Source organism: Chelonia mydas, chromosome 7, assembly GCF_015237465.2.
Source record: "Chelonia mydas isolate rCheMyd1 chromosome 7, rCheMyd1.pri.v2, whole genome shotgun sequence".
Lineage (NCBI taxonomy): Eukaryota > Metazoa > Chordata > Testudines > Cheloniidae > Chelonia > Chelonia mydas.
The window spans coordinates 28,885,218-28,909,186 of NC_057853.1; the positions used below are offsets into that span (position 1 = coordinate 28,885,218).

Below are 23,969 nucleotides of genomic sequence, written 5' to 3' on the forward strand. Positions count from 1 at the left end.
CTTCTTAAAGTACTGTATAGATGCTCCAAAACAAATACAATGTTAACCCTTTATTTTGCTCTTCACAATTAGTTTTACATACTGGAAAAAGGTGGTTTATTATATGCCCTGTTGTGGAAAACCCTACTGAGGAAGTACCAGAATTCTCCCCAGCAGTTCCTCAGAGTAAACAGCCAGAAGGTCCAGGTATTTATGAACTTTTAAAGCTTTCGTTTATCTCAGGGAACAGGGGTGTGGGCCATCGACCTTGTCGTCTTAGAGGCAGTTGTCAGTTCTTCCTATACCCTCCCATGCTTTCATCATGATTGTTTCCTTTTAGCTGCAACATGGTGGGAGGCAGAGGCTGAAGAGTATTGTGTGTGGTGTTGCTTCACGAGCTGACCAGTATAGGATACCAAAGATACTAACACAGGCACTGTTAGTTCTCCTTTAATTACTTTTTTGCACCTCAAACTGCTGCCGTCCACAGCACCTGTGTGGGGGTAACCAGATAGGCTAATCTTGCAGAGGAAGTATGGTGGCTTGGTTTTAGTTGTTAGCAAAGCTGTGTGGCCAAACAAATTCCTGCAATAAGTTTCTTCTTCTAAAAGTTATTCACAGATTACACATAACGCCAAAATAATCAGCAAAAATGATGCCTGCTTCTGGTTTTGATCTTCGCCATCACCGCTCGCTCGGAGGCCACAGCCAAAGAAGGAATCATTCATGGGTGTGTCTTCCTTGGCTTAGGGCAGCTCTTACCTTAGTTGTTCATCAGCCCTGGATTTTGGGGTAGCAAGTTGGGGAGCACCACTGTAGTCCAGAATAGCATGGGAGCCTTGCCCCAAAAGGTGCTTGAATTTTAAGAACTTTGTACAAATGAAAAATGAGCCTGCAGTATCGGCCACATAATTTGCAGTCTAAAAAGTCATGGAGGATATGGACCTTTTTATGAACCTCAATTTACCACGCTGCTGAAACAAGGTAGTTCATAAATAGCGTATTATTACTATTAATGGCCAATGGAGTGCAATACACAGTACCCATTCAAAATGGATAGATCATATCCAGCATGAAGAGCTTTTCTGTAGGATCACACATTTTATGTGAGCATATAATTTTAAACTAAAATGTGGATGGTCTTTTGATTATTTATAGAAAAGTTCCAGTGTTCTTAAACTCTGTTAAGAGTTAGGTGTGTAATTTAAGTTCTATTCAAAGCTGTTTATCATAGGCTGCATCCTTTTTACAGAAATATCTTCTGTAGTCTGCAATTTGCGGTCCTTATTTGAATATTGGGTTACTAGTTTTCTAACAGAAAACATTTAGCAGTTCAGGGCCTGTTGTATTTAAACTTGACTAAGAAATTTTGCAGTTACTTTATATGGTTGATTCTGTATAGCCTGTAAAAGGTGAAATTGGTGTTTTTACTCCTTATAGATCCTGAACAGTCCGATGATCAGCAAATGAGCTCTGCCGTGACAGACACACCTAGTGTCTTGTTTTGTCACCAGCTCCCTAGTCAAACAAGTGTATACGACAGCCCCTGTGGAACACCTGGTCCTTTGGCACAAGTTCCTGCTGCAGTGTCGTCAGCTGTTTTACAGACTAAGGCAGAAATTTTAGCTGCAACACTACCGGGAACTGCTCCATATGTCCCAGAACAGTTTGTTGCTAATGTAGGTCAACCAGAATATCCTCCACTACACCTGGTAATGCCCAGTCAGCCTGATGCTTCTGCCCACAATGCAGCTTCACTAGAGGAGCCTTCTGATGCTCAGCTTGCTCCAAAATCTTCCCTGCAAATGCTGCAGCAGACGGATGAAGACACTTGTTTTCCCGATGTGGAGATCTCGTGCTGTACTGTCAGGCCACCCAGCTCGATTCTAACGGTTCCTGCGCAAGGAGCCGAATTCTGCCCCGTTCCTGCTCTCTCTGATGCCGTCGTCTTGGAACTCCAGCCTGCACCACAAATCCACCATGTGTCAGAGGCCAGTCAGCCTGGTGTAATGCAGCATTCCTTGGTGAACCAGCTGCTTCCTGGGGGTATTGTCTCTGATCCTCTAAATCTGACAGGCTCTCAGCTTCAAAGTCCTCCCCAGCTACCGGTAGCTGTATCCCAGCAACATATAATGCTGACCCAGTCCCAGCCTGTCACCTGCGCTGGCCTTGGCATGGGTCTGCTGCAGCCACCTTGTGCAGTAGAGTCAGATGGAGAAGGGCCACCCAGAGTTGATTTTGCTGACAACACAATAAAAAGCCTCGATGAGAAGTTGCGCAATTTGCTGTACCAAGAATGTGTTCCTACATCTTCTGCATCAGCAGGGACACCAGAGAGCTTTGTACCTTTAGAGCATGGGGAGAGCGAGTTGGCTAGCTTACCGCCTTTTAATGAAGAACTAATTCCCACACTTGAATTGGATTTAAGAGACCCAGGCCTTAATGTCCCAGAAACCTGCCAGGATGCTAATGCTGCTCAGGATCAATCTGTGTCACTTGTACCTTCTGAAATGCCACCTTACCCTGTATTGGCTAGTCAGGCTGTGACTGTGCCTTTTATACCCATAAATCCAGCAGCCACGGAAATGTCTGCCATGCTGAACAATGCTACAGCCACTGGCCACAGCAGAACAGAGTTCAGAATCCAAGAGCCAATGGTAGGATATGCAGATTCATCTATCTATAAGCATTTCTATATTGCTTGTTGCCGTAGTAGCTTACTTTCTGTCTGGGTTCTCTGTTTACTGCTTTCCATAGTGCAGCACTGCTTTTATTTTCAATTTGTCACATGTATTCTGACTCATACAAGTGTTTCACTAGCCATTCATTAGAGAAAACTAAACTTTGCTCTTGGGTTCAAAAATTGGTATAATCCTTCAATTCAGTCTTTTTCTTTTCTTTTTTTTAAATCCTGTTTCTAAAGCGAGTGAGCTGAGGAAAAGTGATATGTCATGGTGGTTTAAGGATGTTAAATACATTCATAGTGATGTTGATAACTGAGGTTACTCCTTTTTGAGCATTTATCTAAGCCTTGATAGGCAGACATCACCCTCTTTCCACTATCTGGCCTCTGTATATTATTTTCTGTTCCTCATTCATGCATAGAATTATAGAAATGTCAGGCTGGAAGGGACCTCAAGAAGTCATCAAGTCCAGCCCCCTGCACTGTGTCAGGACCAAGTAAATCTAGACCATCCCCGCCAGGGGGTTGTCCAACTTGTTTTTAAAAGCTTCCAATGATGAGGATGCCACAACCTCCCTTGGAAGCCTGTTCCAGAGCTTAACTACCTTTATAGTTAGCAAGTTTTTCCTAATATCTAACCTAAATCTCCCTTGCTGCAGATAAAACCCCTGACTTCTTGTCCTACCTTCAGTGGACATGGAGGACAATTGGTCATCAACCTCTTTATAACAGCCCTTAGCAAAATATTAGAAGACTATTAGGTCGCCCTGCAGTCGTCTTTTCTCAAGACTAAATGTGCCCAGTTTTTTTCAACCTTTCCCCGTAGGTCAGGTTTTCTAAACCTTTTGTCATTTTTGTTGATCTCCTCGGAACTCTTTCCCATTTGTCCACACCCTTCCTAAATTGTGGTGCCCAGAATTGGACACAGTGCTCCTGGTGGGGCCTCACCAGTGCCAAGTAGAGAGGGACAGTTACCTCCTGTGTCTTACAAATGACACTCCTGTTAGTACAGCCCAAAATCATATTAGCCTTTTATGAAGCTGCATCACATTGATGACTCGTATTCAGTTTGTGGTCCCCGATAACCCCCAGATACTTTACTGCCACCTCGACAGGTCTTCCCCATTTTGTAGTTGTGAATTGGATTTTTCCTTCTTAAGTGCAGTACTTTGCGCTTGTCTATACTGAATTTCATCATGTTGAATTCAGACCAGCTCTCCAATTTGTCAGGATCATTTTCCATGTATTCATTTAAATTGACTACCTGCCCTCCATCACTTCTGCACACTTATTTTTCAGTGAATGTAGATACTAGCAATATGGTTGTAACAGAAATGTCAAATTAATAGGTGAACTGGAACTGAAAAGCTATGTATAACTTAACTAGAGTCAGGTAAGTTATTGTGCCCCATAAATATAAATGTGCTTAGTATACATTATCATGCTACTAGCTATAATAAAAGTCTTTCCTTGCCTTCCATTATGCCCCTGTGACTAATTCTGTGAGATCTAGCAGACTGCTAAAGTATGTTGGGTCCTAGACGAGGCCTGTAGTGCCATCACTTTAAAAATGAGTTGCCCCCAGGGCACAGAACACAAGATTTGTATGCTTGCTTGCTTGCTTGCCTGCCAGTTGTATAACATTTGTGCAAGGGCATCATAGCTACCTTCTGAAACCAGTCTTAATTTAAAACCCTAGTTAAACATATTGTGGGCATTCACTTTGCTCAGACACTCCAGCTAGTGCTGGATACTCTCTAGCATAAAACTTATACCGCTTCCAGATGGGATCTTGCCTCCTTTCATAAGCTCAGCAGGAGAAGGCTATGTCACCACTTTGTTGGCAGACTGCTGTGGAAAAGCCTCGGTGCTGGTGGTTCCGTAGGCGGCTTGGATCATTAATGATTCAGTGTCCCGACAAGGGACCCTGAGCAGAACGAGATGCAGTCATTCAGATGAGACGCTGAGGCTATGAACGCTCTGGGACAGTGGATTTCAACCTGGGGTCCACAGACTATGGCTAAGATTTCCAAAGGGGTCCGCAACTCCATTTGAAATTTTTTAGAGGTCTGCAAACGAAAAAAAGGTTGAAACCCACTGCTCTAGGATCATTACAAATTCCCTAGCACTTTCTGCTAGATCAGAGATGTTTAACCTAGTTGGAAAGCAGTACTCTGGAGTTGGTTATATCCCCCCAACCAAAAATAAAGCTGACCCCCGTGTAGTTTCAATTGGATTCACTGTACAAAATATTAAAACCATGCCGTGTTTCAACAGAGAGGTGGTTGCAGTTAAGCAACTGATGAAGGTGTATCCTTGTATGCTGTGTATGTTACTAAGCCAGTTTCTAAAGTACTGAAGGCTCGTTCTCCATAGAAGGGATTATAAATAACATCATAATATTGAGTGCTCCCAATTAGATTGTGTGCCATAGAATAAAACAGATACATAACACATTTGTATTGTAATTTACTTAACTTTTCAATGAAATTTCATATGTATTAGGATGTAATCTGGTTGAAAAAGCACAAGATACTCATTTATAAGTGTGTACTTGAATAGCTAAACTTGGTGCATATTTACAAACGTTCCATACTAGTATATGCTGCAATCTTCTAAAACCTTCCTCCTCGTTCACCCTCCCCGGAAAAGAATGGTGTGGCTGAAAAAGAAGGTGGGTGGCAAATTTCGCTAGGAATGTAAAATACTTATTCCTGTACGAAATAACTTTGTGCTAAGATATGCTGTAAATATGAAGCAAGTTCCAGAGACAGAGACTGTATATTGGCTTCCCTGTTTGGGGGTGTGTTAAACTGAAATTCACTTTTATATTTTGTTTCTTTTTACTTAAAGTTGGAAAAGTCCGAAACGACTAGCATCGGTGTCAGCTCCTCAGAAGTGAGAGGTGGGTCGATGAGGAGAAAAGGTAGACAACAATTCAAACTAGCTGTCAGTGGTAACTTCAATGCTATTTCTGTACTATCCTGTGGGCCCCTTTGCTCACGCACTCTTTTTACTAACTTTCCTTGGGAAACCTTCACAACCGCACCCAGCACAATGGGGACCTGAACCTGGCTTGGGCTGCTGGGTGCTGTCACAAAACAAAAAATAAATCTGACTCTGCTGTCACTTTTGTCAAACTTACAAAAAGCAAACAGTCTCATGGACAGACTTAAACATAATACTGTAAATAAGCAATGCAGGTCCTTTCAGGTGGGTGAGGTACAGAGGCCTTCATGTGAGACACTGCACTTTTCCCATAGTGTTTTGAAGTTTGCAGTTCACAGGCTGAGCAGAAAGCCAGCCAGATCTCCTTTACCCCACTGGCTGGAGTTCTTAAAGGTAGCAGGATTTTGGGTGGGCTCTGCAGAGAAGAGTCGGTCAGTAGCGTTCTCGAGGAATCATTGAGGATGACCATGAAGGCCTATCAAGGCATACTCCATTCCAACTAAGCTGTTGATGGATTCAATGACACTTTTCACAGCAGTCCATATTAAAATTGTTCAGAATGTGGAACTAATCTGATTTACCTGTCCAGGAAGATTTTGTCCCCTTTAAGGACGGAGCACTCTGGAGACTTTAGCTCCTGCTGCTGCTGCTGCTGATGCGTAGAGTAACACACAGTTCTTCAAGTATGTGTCAGCATTGTTCCCACTGTAGGTGCACATGCTCCTCATGCACTTGAGACTAGAGGATTTTTTAATAAGTGTCCTTTGGGGCCATGTATGCACCCTGTGCTTTCTCATGCTTCTCTCTGAGGGCATAAAGGATGGGGTGGCAACAACCCTCCCTCGGTACCTTCTTACCACCAGTGGCAGCAACATGGAACCAGTGAAGTGTTTGACCCCGTCAGTTCTTGGCTTTGGCTAAATTTTCTACAAAAACTTACTACAAATCTTCACAACTCTTCTGACTCTGACATACGACTATCATGATATATATCAACCTGTCTGGACCGAGCACTGACAGATTTCCCCTGTACAGACCCTTTACATGCACATGCAAACAGAGCTGCTTGACATGCCAGCCTCAAAACCTACAGGCTCCAAGCCCTGTCGGACTAATTACCCTGAAAGATGGACACAGCTGGTGTGCCTGCTGTTTAGGTGAGTTCACTATACCCAGCAGATGTTCAGTGTGCCTTGCATCCTCCACTAGGATGCGTAAGTCATGAGACATCAGGTTTAAGCTTCATCTCCTGGATCAATCCATGAGGGTCTCCTCAGAACCTGAGGGGACCAGCTCCAGCGTTGGGCTAGCAAAGAGCCAGTGTCATCCAGCACTGTGTCTAGCAGACATGTCACACCAAAGACCGCTGTGAAGAAGACAGTGCAGAGAAAAGACCTGGCACCAGTAACAACACCTCCAGAACCAAGAGGAGTGGCTCCAAACACAGAGGCATAAACTCCAAGCGGAGCTCGGTGTCCTCCCACAAGGACAGACCATGTAAAGCTTCTGCTTGTTGTCGAGAGCTGGTTATACAGAGCAGCCTATAACACGGAGTCCTCCAGCATCCAGCTCCAGTGAAGCCCCTCTCAGTGTTGACCCCTGCTTCAGAGGAGGCATCTCTGGCAAAGCCAGGACTGTAATTGGTGTCGAAGCACCTTATGGTACCAGAACGGATTCGGATACTGAGAGCACCCATATTCCTCAGCACTACACCTGGAAGAGGCATATTCTTTCTCACTATCACTGGGGCGTACGTTTTCTCCGTCTTCAAGCAACGAATCCTCTCCCCTGTGGTCAGTGGAGAGTCCTTTGACGTGGTTGTGGTAGCCTGTGTTGCTGAGGTAAGATGTGCTTCAGCATTCTGAACTAGTTGAGGTTTCTTTAATGCTGAAGTCAGCATGTTCATGAATATAGCATTGCTGTAATCCAGCCGAGGGTCTTTGTTCATTAAGATCGGATGGCGTTTCCTAGCCAAGCCGAGATGGTAGAAGGCATTACTTGCAGAGGCTGCTATGTGAGAGTTCAGCATCCTCGAGGAATCCAAGAGCACATCTCCGCTATGGACTGAATTGACCAATTGTGGATGTGTATCTTTAACCAAAGACTACACCATCGTACCATTCCAGGCAACCTGAGTACCATGCCAAAAAGAGACCAAGGTACAGCAGAGAGACACCAACCTTCCTCCTCCTCAGCAATGCACTTCTCACCTACAACCCAACAACAATCTATAGAGGACTGTGAGGAGCCACATCAGATCCAGTCCAGGGAGCTTGGCCTTCAGAAGCTGCCTCACCCCATTTTGTCTACCATGACATCTGACAGATGGGTGCTAGAAATTTTGCCTGTGGCTATCCCATCCAGTTCCACTCCTTTATCCCGTCCCCGTCCCTCTTCAAGGACCCATCTTGCAAAAGACCGCTACAAGCAGAAGCAGCCTTCTGTCTAGGATCCATAGAGGAGCTTCCACCAGAGTTCAGGGGAAAAAGCTTCTACTCCTGGTATTTTCTCTTTCTGAAAAACAAAAGGTGCCTTCGTCCTATCCTAGACCTGAAGAGACTCATTTAATACATACGCCATCTCAGGTTCAGAACCGTAACACTTGTCTCCATCTCTCCAAGCACAATTCTGGTTTGTGGCTTTTGACTTGCAGGATACGTACTTCCATATAGCTATCCGTCCAGCCTACAGAAAGTACCTAAGATTCACAGTGGGGCCCAACTATTACCAATGCAATGTTCTGTCCTTCGGAATCTCCACAGCACCAAGAGTATTCGCAAAATGCCTAGCAGTAGTGACAGTGCATTTATGGAGGCGTGGAATGCACATCTACCTAGACCTGGACGACTCGCTGATCAGAAACAGGTCCCAGTAGGAGACTGTAACAGCCTTAGAATATATCCTGTCCCTGTTCTTTCAACTAGGACTCCTTAGGTATGTCTACACTGCAATTAAACACCCACGACTGGCTCATACCACTTGACTGGGGCTAAAGGGCCCGGGCTAAGGGGTTGTTTAATTGCTGTGTAGAGGCTTGGGCTGCAGCCTGAGCTCTGGGACCCTCCCAGCTCTCAGGGATAACCCTGTTGGCTCTTCACCTACCAGGGGTCAGCAACGACCTCAGACTTCTTGAGCCAACAACTGATCGCCAACCATGAGTTTTCACTCTGAAAGTCCATCATATTCAGTCAATGGGGAACTCGCATAATGGACTTGTTTGTACCACAGAGGACCACACCAAATGTTCAAACTTCCGTTTCAGAGAGTGCATGAACTTGGGTTTGTTACCAAATGCCTTTCTCCTCCATTGGTCTCGAGCTATATGCCTTTCCACTGATTCCTAGATCAGGTGAGATGAGTCTATAATCACGCTGTTAGTCCTTTACTGGTAGAGATAGTTTTGGCTGTCAGACCGATTGCAGATATCCAAGCAATCTTCTATACATCTCCCAGTCTGCGCAGACATAGTATTTCAGAGCCAAGCTCAGATACCACACCTGGTTGTTGCACCTGACGGCTTGGGTGTTGCCTGGTTGAACACTGCTGACAGAGACTGCTCCCTGCAGATTCAGGACATTCTTATACAGAGCAGGAAACCGTCCACTAGGATGATCTCCCCTTCAGAAAGGAAGAGGTTCTCAATACCGGTAGCCCAGTGAGACCTAGAACCAGTAGACATCCTGATACCAGAGAGCCTAGACTATATTCTGGAGCTGAAACAGGCTGGACTGGCATTTAGCTCTGTCCAGGTCTGCCTTGTGGCAATGTAAGTGTGCCATGCTTCAGTACAATCCTACCATCTGACGAAATCAAAATGTCTCAAGGGCCTCCTGCATACTTGCCCGTTGGTTAGCGACCCAACTCCCATGTGGTACCTCAACACTGTCCTCCTAAAACTCACGGAGCCTCCTTTTGAACCCCTGTCAGACTGCTCAGCACGCCGCCTTACCATCAAGATGGATTTTCTGGTTGCTATCGCCTTGGCACAGAGCTTTAGTGAGCTCCACGCCCTGGTAGCTCTTTATACGTCCTTCCACAGGAACAAGGTGGTGTTGAGACCACACCACGTGTTCATCCCGAAGGTGGTTTCCAAATTCCATGTGAACCAATGAATCACCTTGCTAGCCTTCTTCCCAACGTTGCACTCAATGCCTGGAGAAAGAAGCTGTATACTTTAGATGTGCCTGGAGCTTTGCTCTGTTACTTTTAACAAGACCAAGCCCTTTAGGCAGTCTCACCACCTCTTTGTGACTATATCCAGCCCATTGAAATACCAAATCATCTCACCATGAGCATCTGCAAATGCCCTCAGGCAAACAAGCAGCGTTTTCCATCCACTTCAGGAATGTTCCAGCCTCTGAGATCATTCAACATGGAGCAACCCACTGACTCTTGTGAAACATTTTGCCCTTCACGTGGCAGGCAGGTCAGATGTTCTTTAATTGCCATTTGACTGATGCAGCTGTAACTCCTTGTTCCCACTGTCCAGGGGGGTTTCTGCTCACCAGTAGCCTACAGAGGATTCCACACTGACATTCGCAAAGAAAGACTGGTTACTTACCGTACATGGTTCTTTGAGATGCAGTCGGTGTGAATCCCACAATGCGCCCTTCATCTTAGCTTTTCAGAGTCCTCGTGGTAACACAGCCCTTGAATTGCGAGGGAGCTAAGGAAGGGTCTGTGCCCTCGCACCAGGAGGCACAGGGCACATGCGTGGCCCTGACAGACACTGCCATTTAAAAAAAAAACCAAAAACAACCCTTCAATTTCACATGCAGGAGGCATGTGTGCACCTTCAGTGGATTTACCCTGAGTACCGCATCTCAAAGAACCCCATCACTGTAGTGTAAGTATCCCTTCCTAACTTAAATATTAAGGAGGCCTGATGCTATTCTTAGAATTTTGTCAATCATCGGAAATTTCGTTTAAGTCACTGAAGTTGCACCAGTCTAAAACCAGGAGGAGAGGGGAATTTTGCCCTAGGTTTTCATATTAATTTCAATATGCCATAAAGAGATGCATATATTTCATGACTTCAGAACTGCAAAATGACATTCTTACCTTATGTTCACTCTGCATTCTTGAAAGATTTCCATTCATTGGTTTAACTTTGAAAAAGCATAATGGCCTGGAGGTTAAATTCTATCTTGTATGTCATCAGGAAAATATTTTGCTTCTCATATAGTGCTATTGTGGTCCAAATGACCACTATGTGAGTCTGTAGTTACCACCTTCAGCAATATGTTGTTCAAATTTGATCCGGGTGAAAGATATGAAAAAAGACTCTCCAGCTATGGTCAAATCCTGCTTGCCTTATGCACACTGCTCAATTACATGTTCAGACAACTATTTCTCTGTTGCAGACCTCAAAAGTACCTTTGTAACTTGAGCTCTGCATACAGTACACAATTACATTTTTGTCTTCAGAACTTTTTCAGACCTGTCTTTATCTAGACTGCCCAGATCATTGCACTGAGTCTGAGTTTCTACTAACGGATATTTTATAGTACCTGCACTATGGCTTTTGAAATATTTTAAGTAAATCTTGCATTTGATTATCCTAATTATGGTCTAAATTATATAGATTTGCTGTTGAATCATGTATTGTTCCAATGCAAATTTTATTTAATAATGGATTTTGGATCTAGTGTTGCTTTCCATTTTTTAGGCTAAAACCTTTCCATTCGGACACGTATTCAGTTAATTTTTTTTATTTTCCAATTTATGAAACAGGTTCAGCTGCAAATATTTCTTCAACTTCTGCTGTTTCAACAAAAGGTCTTTTTCAGGTAATGTGAAACTATAAATAGTTGTATGTCTGTCTGCTACACTTACACTCAAAATTAATCTCCCTCATTCTTTTTCCAGGTTGCTCCTGCATCAACAACCATACCTGAACAAATGGAAACTTCTAAAAGGAATGAGGAGGCAAAGATCAAAACTTCATCTGCACCTACAGAGAACTTAATACAGACTTCTACAACAGACAGGGAGATAAATAACCTTCAAAGGAATGACTTTGTAGACCCTGGTTCCTATGGAAAACAGTCTGAAGGGCATGATAATAGTACACCAGCCAAAACTATTGGCAGGTTTTCAGTGATCAGTACCCACGATGAATTAACTTTAACATTGCCACACTGCTTAAGGTACTCTGCACCACCTGATGTTTATTTGGATGAGCTTCCCTCAAGCCCTGACCTAAAGACATCAGTACGGCGAGTGCAAACGGCATCTTTTCTTGACGTCCTTTCTGACCATGGGTCCAGTGATTCTGGTGACGAGTCTCTCCAAAGGAAGTCTGTTGCTGTTCAGCCATCCCTGAAGAGCAGTGGTGCAGCCAATGACATCACAAAAAAGGCAGCTTCTGTTCTGCAAAGATCTGGAAAGACTAGTGCACCGGGCCCTGATTCGCGTAATGGTCAGGGAACAAAAATTCCCACTATCAATATAACATCCTTCCACTCGCAGTCATCCTACATGAGCAGCGACAATGACTCGGAATTTGAAGATGCAGATATGAAGAAAGAACTGCAAAACCTGAGAGAGAAGTACGTTGGATTTTAAAACAATGCTGGATACCTGACATATGTTTAGACTACCTAAAAAGCATCTCCACACATAGTAAACTGTGTGTGTACAGCAGCAATGAGTAAACTCATTCAGAGAAAATGCTACCCCTTCCTGCAAAATTCATACTGAACCCAAATCACAGTGGTGACAGTTACAGAACCCCAACTTTTCTTAATCATTCCTTTCTTTTTATGCACCTTTGTATTTCTTAGGCCTGGTCTACACTTAAAAAATAGATCGGCCTTGCTGCACATCTCAGGACTGTGAAAAAATTTTGTGCCCTGAGTGCCATAGTTAGGTTGACATAACCCTGGTGTAGACATGGCTAGGCTGACGGAAAAATGCTTCTGTTGACCTAGCGACTGCCTCTCGGAGAGATGGGTTAACTACACTGACGGAAAACCGCATTCTGATGATGTAGGAAGTGTCCACACTGTAGCGGTAGAGCTGCAGCACCATAGACGTGGCCTTAGTTCCAGCTAGACATGAAAATACCAAAATACCTCAAAAGCCTATATGTGTGTGTTCTGAGCCAGAGAGAACCAATTTAGCCCAATTTCCTAACCAAAGACTTCAGTTAACTTCAGGGCAGGAAATGTCCCTATGTTTGTTCAGCACCCAGCCCAATGAGGCCCCAGTCTGAGAGCTCTGGATGTTACTTCAATGCAAATAAAAGATAATCAGGAATAATCTGGTTACTTATCTGGAGCTTTTGAGATTTCCCCATCCCAGAAGCAGATATTTTTTTGTTGCTAAAGCCCATTTACTAAAAGTTTGTTTTTATAATAACTACAACTTCTGATATAATTGGGAGAGATATTCATGATCCTGTCATATAGGAGGGAGTCGTGTTTCTGAGCTGCACTGTTTGGATCTGGATTCAGATTTACCTAAAGTTTGGCAATGTCTGTTGCCAGCATTTGGATTTGAGTCTCTCCCTGAGCAAAATGTTTTTCTTTTTGTCAGGCGCCGCCTTCTTCAGTCAGAGTCACCAATAATGGGATCCTCCTTTTTTAGTTTTCCTTAATTATCGCTACTTGTTCTTTTCTAACTAGCTTTGAATGTCACCGGCAAAATGGGTCTGGGGGAAGTGGCTTTTGTGTCCTTTTTTGCTGCTTTATGAAATATTAAGACCTGAAAAGCTTTTTTAATGAAATACATGTTAACAAAATGGACAATCAAGTTTTAAACAAGTGTAACCAAAAAAAAAAAAAACCCTCCTGCACTCACAGGCTAAGACATCAGTCTATTGTGGTGTCATAAACCTACTAGATATACAGTGGTCTGTAGAGCCCTCTAGCAAAACCACGGCAAACAAGACCTGATTTTTCTAATGTAAACACAAGCAGAAGACGACCTGCTTGGAGAGGGGGGAAAAACATGTCAGGGCTGTGTAGATCATAAGAAGCACAGGGGATTACAAAAAATTGTAGGTTTTGCAGCTCACGTCTACAATAAACCAGAATTCACTCTCCTCATCCAAGCAGTTTAATGTATCCTTGTATAAAGTACTTCTTGCTATCAAAATGCATCTGGAATAGTAAATTAAATTACATTTAGCATCTCTTAGCATACTGCTTATGGTGGTGTCTCCCAAAAGTAATTCTCTGTCATACCCTATAGAACATAATAGCATGTCACAGGTAACATGACCTCTTCAGTGAGTTGGTTGCAAACTTACATGAGCAGTAAACTCCAGAAAGCCAGTTGTTATTAAACTCATCTTTTGAGCACCTTTCAGTGTATTCAAGTGGGAGAAGTGCTTCATACCGGCTATGCTGTGTAAAGTGAATGCCATTTCCCTCTCAGTGGCATTGTTCTCTTTTTTTTAAAAGTAAATACAGTAATCCCTAAAGGTGCTGGATTGAAAACCCTAAAGAATGAATTCTCCTGGTATGGGATAGGTAGCAGTAGTGCAGCTCTTTCCCCACGTTACCCTTTCCAGAGTGCCTCAGTCCTGGGTCATCTTTGGGGTTAAAGGCTAGTTCAGGCTTATTTCAATTCGACCATTACCTTTGGACTCACTTTTTAAGTAGATACCTATCCAAGAGGAACTGGATGAAGACATCCAGCTCATGTCACACATGACTGGACCCCTGGCCAGTCAAATGTTAACAGCCCAACTACTGACCTGGGCTGGATTTGAAGTGGTGAGCCTGAAATGAAACTCTGTCACACGGCTAGTCCCCAGACCTGTCCATTTACTCATGGTTCTTTTTCTCTAAGCATGTGATGGGAGAAAAATGGAAGCAGTGGTTCCCAATCTTACTGTAAAGTTAGAATTTAACTTGGAATATAAGGGTGTTCTAGAAAACAATTCAGTGTGTGTTCAAAGGGTATTTAGATGCAATCCATCCTGCATTATAAGAAACGTGACCATTTAGGTTCTTGTGTCACTGTATTAATTTAAACACTTACTTTTGCTTTTTGTCCTGCAGCACTTCTCCCAGTTAATTTAACTATACTTCTAGAGACAACTTTTTTTTAGCACTGGTTTGAAGGGACAGAAGTTCTGGAAACATTTGAGTTAAATTCAGATCTTGTATCCAAACCAATCACGTTCGCTTTGGATTCTGAAAATCCTCTTTTTACCGGAGTCTCTGTATAACCTAATCCTCGAAGAGTAAATTTAGAGCGGCAAATTGAAACTCATTTTCTTTGTGTCCGTGCATACAGGGTTAGATGGTGTTTCCTATGTGGAATGTTTACACATGTACACGCTCTTGGATGAGGAATAGCTTGCTGTACAACATGAGGGGTTTTTCTGGTAACTGTAAATGCCATCTGGGTCTGGCATTTTCTCAGACAAGTAGCTAGCATGATGTCCTTTTATTTTATTTTTTGTTAGGCACATGAAAGAAATTGCTGAACTGCAGACTCAACAGAAGAATGAGATCGAGGCTTTGTACGTCCGGCTGGGCAAACCATTGCCACCCAAAGTGGGTTTTCTTCACTCAGCCCCACCAAGTGGCCGGCGGCGAAGAACCAGCAAAAATAAATTAAAAGCTGGGAAACTATGGAATCCTCTGGTTCAGCAGCTCAAAATTGCACCTTCCAACACAAGTAGGTCCCACTGGTTTAAAACCTAATATCCCATTAAGTATAAGGAGCACCTGTATTTTATTTTCTGTCCCTGACCAGCTAGGTAATTATACTGAATTTGGGTGAAGGCAATGAAAGGTTAAATAATAATAATTTTATTACAGTGATTGAAACGTCCTACTGTAGACAACTTTTAAGAGATCTCTCTGTGATCTCCTCTTATTGCAGCTGCCCAGTACTGATCCCATGGCTTCCCTGCATTAACTGTAGTGCTTGGTTATATGAAAAGGTAATATTCTGCCAGCAATGATGAGATAAGAAGAAAACAAAATAGCTGTAATGTGTGGTTACTTGGATATAATTCACCCCCAGCAGGATTCCAAAAAATGCATTGTACATTTATATGGGTTAAAAAAACCCGCCCAGCATTAAAATAGGAAGAATTGAAAACAAAGAAAAAATAATCAAGAGTTTTTGAGGCGATATAAACCCTCATGCTTCAGGGCATAAGCTGACCTCTGACTCAGGTTTGGAAAGAAATGTTTTTCCTATTCACGAGCTGTTCCCTAACCACCTAGTGCAGATTTCTTCCTCTGAAGCAGTTAGTATTTGGTGTGTAGGTATCGAGCACGCTCTCAGTGCGTGACAAATAAAATAACAATGTCACAGTTCAGTTTTAGTTTAGGATAGAACCTAAATCCATTTGTTTTCCCATCTTGCTCCCTAAGGTAATTTATCCATGTTTGTATTTATGGTTTAGATACTGTTAGTCTGCATTGAGTGTATGGCGTTTTGTGATCTCTCTTTTCTAAAAGATGCTCTATAAGATTGGATTGGACTTGCCAAAAAACAAATTAAAGCTGTGATTGATGCCTTTCACTTCAGGTAGGTGTTGAGGGGTTTTCTAATACTTGTTAATATGGATGCGAAATCTGTGATCAGGATTGCGTGACCAACAGCAGTCAGTCTTTGGCATTATCTGTTTGGAAAAGTAATAAAATAGGAATTGAGTAGGGGAAGTTAGATAGGCAGTGCCCAATTCTCCTGCTGCAGAATACGAGTAATTCCTGCTGAACTTAGTTCATTTGAAGTCTGTGATGGCAAACTAGCTCTTCCTCTCTTGGTGGTGTACTTCAAATTCGATAGGTCGTCTTTCCATTGACTGCAGTTCTGTACCAATGTGAATTGCATTATGTCAGTTTTAATTATAGACTTTTTTTTTTCTTTTACAAAAAACCAGAATCTAAATTAAGATAGCAAAAGCAAGGACATTCAGAGTTAAGACTGACATGCCATGATCCACTTTGTATGAGTCAGTGTCTCCAGCAAACTCCTCTTTTTTAAACCTTCCCGTTTTAGCAACTCCTTTGCTTATTTCTGGTGGATGCCTTACTGTCTGCTTCCTTCCGATATGGAGTTCCCTATGATGGTATCTAACCCTCATGTCCATGTGTTTTTAGTCTGTAGACCATCTCCGGGATGTCTCTACCCTTTTCCTTTCCTTTCCTTCTGTGCCAACAACACCCCCCTCTCAGCCCGCTCTGACCTCTCAGGTAGTGAGGGAGATGGTATACTGATGTGAGACAAGTGAATGTTTCAGAAAGTCAGAGCCTCTTTCTGCCTAAAATGTCTTGTCACGTAATTCTGTCTCCACTATCACTCATCTTTAAGCCTTGCTGGTTGGAATGCTTTTCTGCTGCACACTTTCCCTCATGCATCTCCCTTTCTATCATTTTCCCTTTTTCTGCTAAACTGTAGGAAGCTGACCAGCTTCCTTGATTTTGAATAAATCCTTTATTCATGCCTTAATCACTCTCCTTCATGACTATTGAAATGGCTGCTTCTTTAGCTTTCTTAAATCCTTTTGCAGCTTCAGGAGGTCTCTGACATTACTACTGATGTATTCTGATTATATCACTCCCATCCTCAGTCAGCTTTGCTAGCTTTCATTCCATCTCCCAAGTGAATTTCAAAGTTCTTCTGGTTTTAAAACCTGATATTTTTTCCCAGTCCTGCCTTTCTAACGTTCTGTTCATCTCCCTTTGCTTCTCACTCACTTGTTCTCCAGTTTGTCCACTCCTTATACATTCCATAGTTGGGTGTAGGGTCTCACTAATTCCGCTCCATCTTTCTAGAATGTGTTCCATCTCCTATTGAGGCACTTCTGCAACTTTTAGAACAGTGCTTTTCTTGAGTTCACAACTGTCTCTGAAAAGTGACCTAATGGCATTGCATAAAAATTAACGCTATTGGATGGGCTGGCTTTTCATCTTGCAGACGCTGGGCAGGTATGGGGGGGTATGTAAATTCTTTTCAGATGCAGTTTTTCCCATAAAGATGTATGTTTCTACCAGTTCTTTAGAATTTTACGATGCTGTTCCTCTCAGTGGCAAACTACCAGTTACACAAGGTTGATTTTTCTGTAGTAGTTTCCTTATGGTGGCATTTGCAATTTTGTTTGTTTCTTTAGGTAATCTGTCAGACTGCAAAGAGTCCCTCCCCAAAGAAACAACTAAAACTCATGCTGGTTCAACTGAAGCAACAGCAGTAACTTCCTCCACATCAGCCACATTTGGAAATTCAGTTCAGACACAGCAACCCTGCTCAGTCAAGGCCTCTTTGTCTTCTGACATCTGCTCCGGCTTAGCCACCGAAGGAGGCAATGCGCATGGAAGTTCTGGCCAAGGTGATTTTATCTACCTACAGCTCAGCATGTCTTCCAGCACATGCCAAAATTAGTACATACCCTTAAAACTTAAATGATTTAGCAGGAACTTTACTGACAATGTAGGTATGCAAGCCTTATAAATGAAAGTTACTGACTTACCTGTAAAAAAATTAGGCGTAGCAGAAGGTTAGGTGAGCGAAAATAAATAGGAGACTTTCCAAAGCATAAAATAAATCAACACTGCAGAAGAATCCCTTGTCCTTAGGGAACAGTATGCCTTTTCCTTTACAAACAGTGACTTACCCAGATTTAATCTTTTGTGGAATCTGACTTACTGAGATCTGGAAAAAAATGACAATAGACAGAAGGCTAACTTTGTTTCCCCTGATTCATACTATTTTCTCTTAACCCCTTGATATTGGTGGGCCCAAAGCTCCCCATTATAGCTACTGGGTCAATAAAAATATGATGATGTGGGGGAACCTAATCTACCAGCATCAGAGGGGTTAATTCTTGCATGATTTTGGTATCATGTCGACAGTATAGAGGTGTCAGTCAAGGCTGCATTATTATGCAGTCCTGAGTTCCCACTGAGTTAGCAGTGCTAGACTTTGAACTTGTTGCCAAATGTATTGAAAGTTGTTATGATGATTAAAATACCTTGCTCAACATTGCACATCCTGCCAAACTAATCTACAGAATATCTATTCTCTTCTGCTGTTGTTGCATCTTTTTGCATATGGTCAATTAATTTACTCCTCCTTGGCAAGGCTAAAATGGAGATGTGGATGATTAACAAAGCTGATTTGACTGATGGTATAGGACATCTGATCACAGTTATTTGTACTTTATAAGTGTCTTTGTTTTCTTCCCTTTATATTCATTTGCAGGCTGGACGGTTTTCCACCAAACGTCTGAGAGAGTGACCTATAAATCTAGTAGCAAACCTCGTACCAGATTCCTCAGTGGACCTGTGTCTTTGTCCATCTGTTTGTATTTGTTCTTTTGTATTTTATCACAACCCATCTTTCTTTTGTCCCCCTTTTTCCAAGCTCATCCTTTATATCTCTAATATGTTTGGCAGGATGCCTTTCCTTCTACACCATCTTTTCTTTCTTTCTTTTAAGTTATCATCATTGACAATCCTTAGTTTTATTTTCATTTTTCATATGAAGGCTTTTGTGCACTGCTTTTGGCTCATGCCTGGGTACCAAAAGCATGTGTGGAAGATCTCATCATTTATTATATAGCCTTATGGTAAATTTTACCCTGGACGTATCAAAGCTTTTGTCCTTTATGTGATTTATGTTGAAGTAATATTTTTATTTGCAATGTGGCAAATATACATGTCTGCTGTCCCAGTTCCAGCGACAACAAAAAGAAATCCTACCTTCTGTAGACGAATGGTCTCTTTCACACATGTTTGGACTACGAAGACATGCATGTAGCAAGCTGATACAATACTAGAAGGTCACTGAAGGGTATAACTTCCATACAAGGGCTGTATTAAAACAATATACAGTACTGTTTATATCCACTCTCTTTTTCTTTTCTTTTTTCCCCTGCTCCTTGCATGTGGAAATGCTGAGATGACAGTGCTCCAGCTAGTTCTTTCAAAGTGTGTTTTTCAGGTGGTGTGTTTTTCCACATTAAGAGCTGTTAATTAGTTTATGTGAGCTCTTGTTAGTATAATTGTTAGTAATAGAAAGATCTGGTTACGCCAAATAAGAGTTCCATTTACCTTTTCGTATAAACTAATCTGGCTGGAGCACTTTACTCAGTTTATTTTCTTCTGACCTTATGTGACCTCAGAGATGAAGTCATTTAGCAGTTCATCAAAGCACCAATAAGTAAAAAGCTTTATCAGACTTTCTTATGATACTTTGAAATGGATTGTCAGGATCCAGTACTTCTTTTATTTCAAATAACTGTGCACCAGCTCAAATGAAACACATATTTTATTTGCATTGTCTCTAAAGTAATTGGCAGTTCAGCAAAACTTAATAGAACTTTTTCATTTTGAAATACAATCTTTTTTCACCAAACAAATATGCTGCTTTTTGGACAAACAGATTTTGCTTGTACAATAAAGATATATTGTACTGATCAGGTACTATAGGCCACTTACATATAATGTTAATAAGGCTAATGTTCTTGAAGAAATATTCAGTCAACTCAATGTTCGTTTGCATTGATATCGAACTTTCCCCATTGTAGTTCTACATTGCTCATCATTATTCAGGTGATGCAGATCAAAGACACAAGACCGCTCAAATAAATTTTTCCAATTTTCTAAGTAAACAGTATTTTTCAAATAGATTTTTTTTTCATTTATTTTGAGATCCCCGGAACTCCACTCATCCAAGCTGGTGAAAAGTGATGTTTACCCCTCAGCCTATGGTATGCAAGGTTTTAAAGATCATTGATGATCCAAAATGCTCTGAATAGAGGGACTTTTATCCTAAGAACCTGAGGAATTCTCTGTATACTGATTTTTTCCATCCATCAGAAGTGTAATGGACATGGCTGTAGCCTTAGCTGCACAAATAATTCCCAGAAATGGTTTAATTCCTCTGTCACAGGTTTACTATTCAATATGCTGCAAAAATAGTGGGGATAATTTCTACCTCAACCAAAGAAAAAACAATCTTGTTTTTAATTTTTTGGGGCATATGGCAGCCATGGCTCAAGTTGATAGAGAAAACATGTCAGTACTTAATTATTTTAAGTTTCCCCAATGCCTAAATAATGAATTTCTTGGGTGGATGAACCTTCTCTTTCTCAGTCCACATGGTCTCTTCTGTGTCTCGTTTGAATGAAGTGTATTGAGATGAGCCGTACTACCCCATCTCCGAATGGTACTCGGTCAGGGCAGAGTTCCAAACACTTAGCACAAATACATCCATCCAGAACCATTCCAATTCAGAAAATAGACCTTTTATTTTTAAATTTTGGAATTTAAGAGATTGCTGTGCACTCAATTCAAGGAGAGGAAAGGATGTTTCTCTAGTGGCTCCATCTAGATGGAGCTGCATCTAGTCCTTATTCCCATGACAATGTAGCATTTGTAGGGACCCAGGTTTCTGAAGGTTCCAACAGGGAGTTGAAAGACTGGGACCCTCAAGGAAACTGCCGCCTCTTGGTCTAAAAAACACTTTCAAGTCTTTCAGTTTGAGTTGGTCCAGTAGACAGATTTCAAAAGTTTGGACCAAATTCAAAATGTGCTATTGTATGCATCTCTGTTGTATGCTTGTGGAAGTGTAGTGAGATCAGAATCTGTCCCTTGGAGTGGAAACAATTTTGCTGCAGCTTTTGGGTGTAAATCTTACAGTTCAGACTCCATCTTTTTTTAAACAAAAGTAACCTCAAGCCAGGATTCCACTGATATTCAGAAGCAATCTTTAGTGTAAATATATAACCCCTTTAATCAATTTCCTAGAATACCTTTTGGTTTTAGCGTTTACTGACAAGAACGGACATGTATGTCAGGAAACTACTGTAAGTACTCTGGCATATTTAACTCTTAAACATTTTCCCTCCAGGTTAGAAATTGGTACATTGACCCTTGCCTGTTAGTGCTTAGGTGTAAAACACTTACAAGATTCCCACTCTTCACTCATAATTGCTAACTAGTTTAGTAACATGGATGGTCTGCGTATAAGAAAACATTATTTCAGCTGGAGAAAGAAGTTGTGTTAAGGATTAGAAAGGAATATACTTAGCAACTGTACTTCATAAAATGGCTAATGTTAACTGAGTTCATGCTTTGTGGTTTATTAAAGCATTTATGTATCACTGCCAGTATATAGCATACCTTCGTTGTGAGGCAGCAAATTGTTAATACTAAAAAGAAAAGTCACATGTTAAGAATTTATATTTTTATAGCACTATTTAAAATCTGACATAATCAGGACTCTTTAAAATAACTGTGGCCCATCCCAGTAGACAAAGTAACCACAGAAGGTCAAAAGGAATTTCCATCTTACTTCACCAGGCAGACAGCTAATTGAGAGTCCTGTTCTGCAAGGCTCTGAGTGCTTGTTGCACAATATTGGACACCCACACCCACCCTCCCATTGACTTAATTAAGAGTCTGGAGCTCTAAGCACCTTGCAGGATCACACCCTCTGAGTGTATTTATGATATAAACATTAGGCAGGGTGGGTGTCTGTACAAATATATGTTAAGTCTCCCTTGGAATTCTTGAGTTTGAAACCAAAAGAACAATGAAGTGAACGTAAATGTTTCCCATCTGCAATTAATGTATAGCCACATTAAAATATCAAGTAGCATCAGATACAACATATCCTAAATTATGAAGCATCTTGTTCGGATGATACTTCACCACGTTTTTATGAACCTTCAACCCACAAAAGTGACAAAAAAACTTTCCTCAAAGTTGCAGGAACTTAGGCCTCATCTACAAAGGAATGTTGCACCAGTTGCACTTAAAATTTTGGTTTTTTTACTCGCTGCTAGCTGGTGGAAACCCCTATGTGAGCAGTCTGATTTCCATTTGAGTGATTTATTTCAATTTAACTTATACCTCTTCCCAGTCAATTTAAGCTAAGTGCAGAAAAAGCCACTCTTATACTGAAATAAGGTTCCAGACAGGGTTTTGAAAAAGGTTTGATTAAATTCTTTTAAAGTGACACCTTAGATTACGTCTGTGCAGCTTTCTTCTACAAACAAGCCCTTGTGCACAGGCTTGTTCTGTGGATTCAATTAGCTGAGCATTCGTCACTGCTGTGTCTATGCTAAGGGCTTGTCAACAGTACCAGCCGGATCGACGGGCAGCAATCGATCCAGCAGGGGTCGATTTATGGTGTCCAGTATAGACGCAATAAATCGACCGCCGATCACTCTAGCATCGACTCTGGTACTCCACCTCAGTGAGAAGTGCAAGGAGAATAGATGGGAGAGCGTCTCCCATCGACACACCACAGTGAAGACACCATGGTAAGTAGATCTAAGTACGTCGACGTAGCTGAAGTTGTATAACTTAGATCAATCTCACCACATAGTGTAGACCAGCATTTAGAGTTATTCCTACTTCTTATACTTCAGAGCGACAAATTCAGCCCCCAATCCTGCACTTTACATCTGGATGGAGATCTATACTCTCACAGAGCCCTACTGAAGTTAGTGGGGTTCTGTGCAGGCATAGCAGTCTGCTTCCATAATATAAATTGCTGGATCAAGGCCGATTAGAATGTAACTCCCTGTCCTTCCTATTTAACGATAGACCATGATATTTCAAGACAATTGACCAATACGGCCAAATGGCCACTTTATTTTTGGTACCTTCGTTTTTGGATCTCTAACTTCGGCAGAAACTTGGGTCAGATTTTCAGAAATGCCGAGAATCCATAACTTCAGTCGAGGCCAGAAGCAGTTCTGGGAGCTCAACAGTTCTGAAAATCAGGCACCACGTGTCTCAACTGGGGCACCCAAAATCAAGGGCTGCTTTTGAAATTGTGGCTAATTATTTCCCCCCCCTTTTCCCCTCCTCCACTGTTTACATGACCCCAAAGCTTGAACACTTCCGCAGTGTCCTTCCCAGACAGCTTTTTGATCTGTTAACTTTGTTCGGTGTAGGATCTTTCTTTGCATTTCTAGTAGAATGGGATGTTTTTGGCATAATCAGTGTTGGAGCAGTTCCAGAATTATTGTTAACCTCTGCTCCCTCTGCTGGTTATATATCGGCTTGGAAGGATTCGATTTTTATCGGTAAATGTCAGTTCATGTCGATTTTCACCGTACATATGCAAACCGATGAGAAAATATTTCCATCAATGTTGATCAAAATTTACAGATAGGCAAAGTAAGAAAAATGCTGCTTTTAAACTGATTAGAGTTTGGTTTAAGGTTATCGGTTTTGTTTATTTTGACATACGATGTTGACACATTACGTTTTAATGGTTATAAAGCTTTAACTTTTTGAATCTCAACATGTACTTTCATTAAATAGTCGGACCATACTTCCCACAGCTGCAAAAATTTAAATTGATGAAAATATAAAAAATGCTTCAAAATAACCATTGACATTATCTGTCAAATTATTTTTTTAAAAAT

At 41.7% G+C, this 23,969-nt stretch overlaps 1 protein-coding gene across 16 annotated transcripts in view; it reads left to right on the plus strand.

The window, feature by feature from the left end:
* The window catches only part of WNK2 (WNK lysine deficient protein kinase 2), a 177,610-nt gene that overhangs the window by 126,802 nt on the left and 26,839 nt on the right, over positions 1-23,969 (plus strand). For 9 of the 16 annotated variants that reach the window (XM_037905248.2, XM_043550420.1, XM_037905241.2 and 6 more), the window contains 8 exons: positions 73-186; positions 1,420-2,636; positions 5,516-5,588; positions 11,345-11,400; positions 11,480-12,162; positions 15,033-15,247; positions 17,697-17,912; positions 18,785-18,883. In XM_037905248.2, the coding sequence (XP_037761176.1) occupies positions 73-186; positions 1,420-2,636; positions 5,516-5,588; positions 11,345-11,400; positions 11,480-12,162; positions 15,033-15,247; positions 17,697-17,912; positions 18,785-18,883 (2,673 nt within the window). The remainder of the gene's footprint in view (positions 1-72; positions 187-1,419; positions 2,637-5,515; positions 5,589-11,344; positions 11,401-11,479; positions 12,163-15,032; positions 15,248-17,696; positions 17,913-18,784; positions 18,884-23,969) is intronic. The other 7 variants (XM_043550423.1, XM_037905243.2, XM_037905244.2 and 4 more) reach the window with 2 other exon arrangements.